The sequence below is a fragment of the Octopus bimaculoides genome, chromosome 3, assembly GCF_001194135.2.
Source record: "Octopus bimaculoides isolate UCB-OBI-ISO-001 chromosome 3, ASM119413v2, whole genome shotgun sequence".
In the NCBI taxonomy this organism is placed as follows: domain Eukaryota; kingdom Metazoa; phylum Mollusca; class Cephalopoda; order Octopoda; family Octopodidae; genus Octopus; species Octopus bimaculoides.
Window position 1 is genome coordinate 29,244,743 of NC_068983.1, and position 9,590 is coordinate 29,254,332.

At 35.5% G+C, this 9,590-nt stretch overlaps 1 protein-coding gene across 5 annotated transcripts in view; it reads right to left on the bottom strand.

Annotated features, from left to right (window-relative positions):
- LOC106876724 (uncharacterized) overlaps window positions 1-9,590 on the bottom strand; it is a 63,665-nt gene that overhangs the window by 29,939 nt on the left and 24,136 nt on the right. Inside the window, exon 1 of one of the 5 annotated variants that reach the window (XM_014925398.2) lies at window positions 6,593-7,200. The exons of 1 other annotated variant lie outside the window; for it this stretch is intronic. Coding sequence is in view for 1 of the 4 variants with exons in the window: in XM_014925396.2 (XP_014780882.1) it covers window positions 2,547-2,581 (35 nt within the window). In the remaining 3 variants the exon portion in view is untranslated. Of the gene's footprint in view, window positions 1-2,546; window positions 3,103-5,414; window positions 5,513-6,592; window positions 7,201-9,590 lie in introns of those variants that run through there. 3 more of the 5 variants (XM_052966112.1, XM_014925396.2, XM_014925399.2) reach the window with 3 other exon arrangements.

Sequence of the window (9,590 nt, forward strand, 5' to 3'; positions counted from 1 at the left end):
ATATATATATATATATATATATATATATATAAAGTAGTTGTATACTGCCAACTTAACATGACAATCCCAGTAAGGGAATGCACTACTGCTGTTTAGCCCTAGGAAGCCAGACCGCTTCCTATTAGGCCTTGACACACTTTCTGTGCCCTTATCCATACAAAGGGGAGACAAACTCCTCCAACCAGCCCAGCCTGCATTCAGGGACATGTTTCTGAGTCTTTGCTCGTCATCAGCCTGAAGTAGCATGGCGGGCTAGCTGAAGAAATCTGTCTAAACTTTGTATGGATATACTATATATTAAACAACATATTGTTACAGATATAACCTATGTTTTCATCTATATATATTACATACACATATTGTGTTTTCATATATATATGTTATTAAACAACTCACTCTTACAAATATATACATACACAACTATACCTACCACTAATAATGTATAGAATTGTTATTTCTGTAATTTGATATTTGTCTATTTTTTTTAAATAGTGATGGAGAAGTGAAGCAGTTATTTGGGATATACCATGGCCCGACATTCTCTCTATCAGTACTGCTTAAGTAACATTCATTATTTCTTCTTTTTTGGCCCCATAATAAAGATCATCAACTGAATGGCTCTATATCTTCTAAATCTTGTATTGTTTCATCTATGATGATGCCCAGGCTGTCCTTGGGTGCAATCAGTAGCCCGTCTTTAACCAGAGAAATGATGGTCCCAATTTCAAAGAAAAATCGCAGGTGAACTTCTATATGGTCAATCGATTTGCTAAAAATAGCAGCCAAATCTTCCTCAAATAATGCTTTGCCCTCTTAGAATAACATGGCACCTTGGACAAATGTCTTTACTGTAGCCTCAAGCCTTGCCTATTGTGTATATGTGTGTGTGTCGTATGTGTGTTTGTCCCCTCCACCACTTGACAACCAGTGTTGGTTTGTTTACATCCTCATAACTTAGTGGTTCACCAAAAGAGACCAATAGAATAAGTACCAGGATTAAAAAAATAAGTACTGGGGTCGATTCATTTGACTAAAATTCTTCAAGGTAGTGCCCCAGCATGGCCACAGTCTAATGACTGGTAACAAGCAAAAGATAAAAGATACAAAAAAATATCTATGTGTACAAAACATTAAAAAGATAAGTAGTAGGAGGGAATCACATAACATCTGTCTATCAGCTGTGCTACTCACAAAACTCAGCTTCTAGCTTACCATAAAAGCCAGTGGTTCTCAACTAGGGTCTATACGGCCCCTGAGGGTAGGGCTGTGGAGTCGAAACAAAAAACTTTGACTCCGACTCCTCTACTATTGGCACCTCCGACTCCAACTCCTCTTTAAGTAATTAAGTGATTGTGGTCTACATATCTCATAAAGCATATGCATACACTTGTACTTTGAGCAGGCCCATATGTTATGACTAGTTTATATTAACCCCATTACCTACCAGTGATCTCATATGAGATCACTTAAAAATTACAAATTTCATAATTATCTGTCAATATTTACACATACCTAACCTTTTTGCTACTAGGTATATTTCTCTGATATTCAAATGAGGTTTGCTAATTTTTCACCCAATATCTCGATTATTTCTATTTAAAATGTTATTTTGAAATGTTATTTTGATCATTCCAGCGTGTTTCTAAGGCTGTTTTATGTTAGAAATCAAAGTTTCATAAAAAAATTCCAGTTAATAGAATTACGGGAGGCAATGGGTTAAGAGACAAGTATGTGAGAATCATGATTGCAGATAACTGGCCAAACCTATGGTGTATTAGATAATAGTTATATTCACTCTCCTACATGGTGCTGAAACTTGGACAAGTTATATGCTACATCTTCTGAAAATATATCACTAGAGCTGTTTGAAGAAAATCAGGCATATCTAGTGACATAATAGGTAGAATAAATGTCAGTATACTTGAACGAGCCAGTATCTTCTACAGTTAAAGTTTCATAAAAAAAAAATTCCAGTTAATAGAATTATGGGAGGTAATGGGTTAAAGAATAAAGATATTATGAGTCAGAGTCGGAGTCGGTAAAACTATACCGACCCCGACTCCAGAGCCCTGCCTGAGAGTCCATATAAGATTTGGGGGTATCTACACAACAAATTAGAAAATTGGAGATCCACAATAGTATCTTAAGGACCCCTGCAAAAATTTTGCTTTAGATATAAGTATTTGTAGTATTACAAGAAAGGGCCAGGCTTCTTAAACATTTTACATAGTTCAACCTGCACGAGTTAATGTATGAAAAACAAAATAGGAATTTTCAAAGAAGTTTCTATAAAGCTAGTTTTTAACATCGAATGGCTATGCAGGGTCCACCAGAATAAACTAGTAATCAAAGGGGTCCATAGAGAAAAAAAATGGTTGAGAACCCCTAATATATGCCCTTCTTTAGTCATGATTGAGTAGATTTTTAGTCATAAACTTAATCAGACCTAACTGAGGAAGTAGAGAGGAGTTAAAACAACAATAACAATAACAGTAACAATGGTAATTGTAATACTATAAAAGAAATATTTGATAGAAATCACTTACATGTTTTCTCGAAAGCCAATATGCCAGAATGGCATTGTTAAAACAGCTTTACAAAATTAGACAAGGTAACATATAGGATTCTCAAAATTGTTTGTTAGTCACCAACCTTGCTTGTATTCTTTCTACCCTAGTTGTAGTATCAGCAGCAGCTGCTGTACCAGTCCTAACCTGCTCCTAAGCAGCCACCCAGTTGTTTTTTCATCACAGGAGAATTGCAATCATTTACTTGAGGGAGAAAGTCAACTTAACGTTAACCGCTAACAGGATGAACTGGGGGAGACAACTCTTAAAGTACTTATTTTTGATGTTGTTTAGCATCTAGGTTAGCCATGATAGAACAGTCCTATGATCAAAGGACTTCCAGATACGACCATCCCCCTTTACCTAATATGTAAAGAACCCAGGACCATGTTATTCAGTGTGTTCTTTAAGATGGTAGTGATTTGAGAGAATCTGACTGCTATTTCTAGCCTGCCAAGCAACCACATCAAGGTTCCTTCTTTGGTTTATAAAACGCTACCTTGGTTGTTGAGGAGGTTCAATAAGACTGAAACATAAACAGTTCAGCCAAAGACCAATGACTAATATTGTCATTTTTTTCTTTATAACATAATTATTTCTACTTAGATTTTTTAAATGCATTCTACATTAAATATATTCATACAAAGGTTTTATTTTTCATGTACATAGCATCTTTGAGTCAGACCCTCAGCTATGTATTTTTTTTAAAGATGCTAATTTCTCACACTTTTTTTATGCAATGTTGTACGTCTGTTTAGTGACTCTCATTACTACTTTGGTTAATTCAATAAAAAAAACTGATTTGCTGAGGAGATCTAAATAAAACCGAAATATGTCTGGAGTTGTCTCCTACTTGTTTCAATCGCTGGAATGTGCCATGCTGGAGCACCACCTTGGAGGGTTCAGTAAAACAAACCAGCTACAGAATATACCTTTTTTTAAAGGTTTAGTACATATTCTATCAGTCTTTTTTGCCAAACTACTAAGTTATGGGAATGTAAAAAAACCTACACTGGTTGTCAAGCAGTTGGAGGGAGGGACATGCATAAAGATACACGTGTGTATCTGATGTGTACAGCTTCTATCTACCAAATTCACTCATATTTACCAACCCAGGGCTATAGTAGAAGACACTTGCCCAAAGTGCAGTACAGTGGGACTGAACCCAAGACCACATTGTTCGAGTGTGATCGTTACCAGCGTCGCCTTCCTGGCACTTGTGCCGGTGGCACGTGAAAAGTCATTCGAGCGAGATCGTTGCCAGTGCCGCTGGACTGGCTCCTGTGCAGGCGGCATGTGAAAGTCAATAAGCAAAAGAAATCAAATTTCTAATTTCAAGATACAAGGATTTCTTAGAATAAAGGGCCTATGTTTTGAAAAGGGAAGATGTACATGGGGTTGCATTGTAATCGTGTCTTTCATAATAGCATTTCCCATATATAGTCAACTAAATGTATAAAACCAGGGACCAAAACTAAATTGAGTTGGTCAATATACAGTTTAAACTGTATATTAACCATAGAGCTAACTGACTGAGCAGACGTTCCAACAATGACCATCCCGTCTATTCTTTTAATATACCATATTACAAGACTACATTACGCAATGCATCCTTTTTTAGGAGGGTAAGGTGTTATTTTGCCTGCTATTTCTAGTAGACTGAGGATAATGTGAAATTTAGTTGCTTTTGATGTTTATCCCCAGATCAATTATGATCAACGACGTTCGAACCGTGACTGTCCCACCTTTTCATATAATGTACCTAGGATATTATTCAACGTAATTTTTAAAATACAGTATGGTTGATGTGACTCCTATTTCTAGTAGATCAAGCAACTACTTAGAGGCTCGTCTGGGAGGTTTAATTCGTTTTATCTCCAGATCAATTTTTATTCAACGGCGTTCCAACCGTGACCATGCCGTTTTTCATATAACATATCAAGGATTATTTTATCCAACATGTCTTTCTTACGACGGTAGTATGTAATTTGAGGCATATAAGTCACTATTTTTAGCAAGTCGATTGACCATCTGATTTTGGAAACCAAGAGAATTCTAGCAATGAGATTAAAAATGGTGCTTTGGCAGCTATTTTTAGCAGGTCGAGCAAGCCTGTAAGCCGAGTCTCATGTCATTGGTTTTATGGAGATGAGTTTCATTAACGTGACAGAATAATAAAAATCACTTGCCTCTATGTGGTCACTTCCTATGCTAGAAATCGCAGTCAGATTCCCCCTCAAATTTCACTCTATCGAAGAAAAAAAATTCCAGGCTTAGGCTGTGTGGTAAGAAGCTTGCTTCCCAATCACATGATACTAGGTTCACTCCCACAGCATGGCACCCTGTGTAAATATCTTCTACTATAGCCTCGAGCCGACCAAAGCCTTGTGAGTGCATTTGGTAGATGTAAACTGAAAGAAGCTAGCTGTATATGTAGTGTACACAGACACACACACACATATATATATCCACTGCTTGACAAGTATTACAGGTAACTTCACCGCCATCAATTCACCGTGAGGAAAGTTTACCGAGAAAATATATCCATAGTATTTCACTAATAATACCGAACACGCTTGACAAGTAGTGTTGGCATGTTAACGTCCCCGTAACTTAGTGGTTCGGCAAAAAAAATAAAAGACTGATAGAATAAGTATTAAAAGAATTAGTACTGGGGTCGATTCGTTCGACTAAAACCCTTCAAGGCGATGCCCCAGCATGGTCGCAGTTCACTGACTGCTACAAGTAAACGATCAAAGACACTTAAGACGAGAGTTAAAAGTCTGCTCAATCAGAAGTGACTTAAAATTAAACAACAGCAAAAGAGATCATTATGAAATACAATACCCTCTTTGATTTATACGTGGAAGATTAATGTAGGCAACATGAACTTGTCCAACAAGTCTGCAGACTTGTTTTTGATCAAGTTGGTCATGTCATCATTCCATTTATCAACCGATGTAACTAGCTAGGGATAGACAACTAACCGTTGACATGGTGATATGGATATTGTCATATTGTATGTATACCACAAACAGAGAATACAAAGGAAAGTTATAGACATTTTCTAGGAAAAGAAATACAAAAAATATATAACGTGAATGACAAGTTTCTTGTAAAAATGAAATTAAGTAGGAAATTTGAAAAACAAAAATAACACGGCGGATGGGAGAACTTAAACGTACATTCACACACACACATATAAATACTTACATCTATCTATCTATTTGTCTATCTCTCTATCTGTCTATCTCTCTCTCTATCTATCTATGCATACATACAATAATCAGTAAATAAATTTCCGTTTTCATGTGCATACACATTCACATGAGCACAGTAAATTAGATTTCAACATACACACAAATACACACACACACAGATTTTGAGACATGCACACACACACACAGATTTTGATACACGTATACATTTGTACACTGGCAAAGACACACCAGTAAATTAACATTTTAATACACACACACACACACACACAATAAACTATAATACATTTTAATAAATATACATACGTATACATTGACATACATAGAAACACACCAGTAAATTTGATTTTAAAACACGTGTATAGTATGCTCATAATAATAATAATGATGAATCATATATATTCAACACTGATACACAAATGCATAATTATAGACATAAGCAAAAAGTTACACATGCAAGGTGCAATGACAGATACAAGCAGAATCACATATAGATACACGAGCACTCACAAAGACAATTTGGGGGGACAAAAAAGGTATTCAACTCTTTGAGTGTCACCCGTCACTTTTTTCGTGTGTGTAACGCTCGTTTACTTAGTTATTGAGTTAACCCCTAATTTCACAGATTCACAAAAAAGCTAGATGGTTTACTGTAACACGTCATGCTTGTTACCAACAGAAAAAAAGTCTTTAATGACTAGTATAAGACATTTAAAGGGGAAAAAGTTCTTAATAAAAAGATTAAGAAATATTAATAGTGAAATAGCTCTTAAATATCTGTGTGAAAATTAGATGAAAGCCAATTACCTTGAGGAGCAGAGAGGTTTCAGTAAATTGTCAACTTGCTTTTCTTTCTGTAAGCAACAACCAATGTAAACAAGAGCTAACTGCTTCCCAATCGCTTAATTTTCTCCTTTTTACGATATCTAGTAGCAATTCAGCTTCTTATCTTTTTCTCAAGCTAAATCAGTCACCTTATTTCCCGCCTTGCAACTGGACTCCTCAGTAAAGTAAAAAGCAAGACTTGAAAGGCAGCATACATTCTTCCCAGCTATGCCCTACACTCAACAATTATATATAAATATATATATCTACACTGTTGAAATATCACCCTCGCATGCTGTCAAGACTTGATGCTGCTTCCAGTGAAGATTTAAAGCACAAAAAATCTCTCGATATTGTATCGTTGTGACAGAGAAAGTGGTCTCTATGTGAATGGCTGGCTAAACAAGCTACCGTTCAATGAAAGTTTGAAAGAGAAACTTCCTGAACTTTAAGCATGCCGTGTTCGGGTAAAGTGTTTCCTTTGAACGTAATTGTCCACGTTGTTTATGTTTACAACACCAAGCCTTCTCTGACATTAGTGGTCTCTTTCTCGCCTTCCTTCTCTTTCTTCCTCCCTCTAAGTCTCTCATTCTTTCTCTCTCCTTCCGCACTCTTTTTCTTTCTCTCTCTCTCTCTCTCTCCCTCTTCTCTACACTCTATTGTTCCCTCTCTACCTCAGTCTAATTTTGTATCTCTTTCTTTCACTCTCTCCCACTCTTTTCATTCTCTTTCTCTCTGGGTATATAATTGTGCGTATGTGGGCGCGCACACCGCTGTAAGACTGTACCATGCATTATATACAACTGATATTCGCAGTTCGTAGCAATTGTATCAACCGAAGCATAGATGAAAACCCACAAATCTATAAAACTGAATGTTATAAACAAACTAAAAAAAACAAACACTTCAAATTTAGATCCATTTTTCCCTCTCTCCTCCTCTGCCATAAAATATAAATAAAATGCTCATATTGTGTTACGTGAAGTGGTAACATCTGTGAGCGTTAATGCAGCAGTCCATATAAACTGTTAATATAGAAAATATACAGAGTAGATAGACGAATTAAAACTAGATCTAAATTTAAACAGTTCGTATTTTCATTTCATTTAAAACATTTAATTTTATAAGTTTGCGGCTTCCGTCCGTACTTCTGTTTGAAGCCAACACAGAACGAATTGCGAACACGAGTGCGCACTCACACCTGGATATAAAGATACTTATTTTGACAGACAAACACGGGCATACCTCAACTTACGTTGTTTCAAGTTACGTTTTTTTTTAACTTTATGTCGTTTGGGGTAGGATGTAAGAAATTACTGGGAAAAATGAACGTCAACTTCAGTTGATTTATCCGACCATACGTCGGTCTCAGCGAATATATTTAGAAGCATAAAGATTTTTTTTTTAATATTTTAAAACCAATACTGAAGTGGAAAATCGAATAAAACACATGTGAAAATGTGTACAAATTATTTATTAAAACAGATAAAAGCTAATAATTTTTGTTTTATTCATTTATATACGATTTTTTTACGTTTCATGGTTTTTTGAGTTAAGTCTCTTGGAAACAATTACTGACATAAGTTGAGATATGCCTCATATACCAGAGCAGAGAATCTGTATTAGTAAGCTGCGTGCATGATGCGAGAAATTTAATATAAAACTGTTAGTATCATTCGGAGTGGATAATATTTAACTAGAATGAGTTTGTGTAAGAGAGAGGGAGAGAAAAAAAGAGGATAAAAATATATAACGAAGTTTTAAGTGGAAAATTGGAGGTCGTATTAACTTCGAAATCGCATTGTAACTCCTTGTGTAAATACGTTGAGTAGAAGATTTATGAAATACATGGAATACGTAACCACATTTACTACGAAAATGGTTATAAATATCAAAGTAAAAGTAAAATATATAAATGACATATAATGACGTGTGTTCATATGTGTAATTTGTCCGAGGTTTCATAAGTCAGAAGAAAGTGCACACGCAATATAAGGTAGAGTGAGTACATTATTTATGTAGTATCATAAATTTAACTCCGAATACGGTCAAAAGTTACAGAACAGTTTCGTAAGTAATTTAGCTGTTCTGTTAGGGAAGAGTACTGATTTATGAAACTCTCCAGTGACTTTTAGTCGTATATGGAGCCAAACTTAAAACCTGTATATTATATATACATAATATGAATCCTTATAAATGAATGGTATATATATACATATTATATACAGAATGCTTCGATATACGAGTTAATTTGTTCCCAGCGACTGCTCGTAAAGCGAGAATTCGTAAAGGAGAGCAATAATTTCCGATAGTAACAATGTTATAAATCCCAATTCGTTCCCAGAAAAACATTTTACCGATAAAACTTATAATACTCGTAACTAAATGCGAATATTTCATGTAAAGTAAAAAGAATGTCAAGATCATTTATAATAAAAAAAAATATTATTTTAATAGTTTTCTGGAACACTTTTATTCGCACTAGACTCACGCACACTAACTTGTAGACGCGATCACCGATTCACAAGCACTCGTAGACGGACTTGTAGATTTCTTTTTTTTTAAATAAGTCTAAAGTTGTTAGCATAGAAGAAGCTTTGTTTCGCTCTCTATAAATTTCTCGATAACACGCAGAAGCATTTGTTATGGCAGTAGTAGAAAATGTTGCACTTCGCTCAAAATTTGAATCTTGTGCTTGAAAAATAAAACTCGTAAACCCGGGATTTCGTAAAGTGAGGCATTACTTTTATATTATCTTATTCTTTTATTTCTCTCAGTCATTTGACCGCGGCCATGCTGGAGCACCGCCTTTAGTCGAGCAAATCGACCCCAGAACTTATTCTTTGTAAGCCTAGTACTTATTCTATCGATCTCTTTTGCCGAACCGCTAAGTTACGGAGACGGAAACACACTAGCACCGGTTGTCAAGCGATATTAGGGGAACAAACACAGACACGCAAACATACACACACGCATGCAT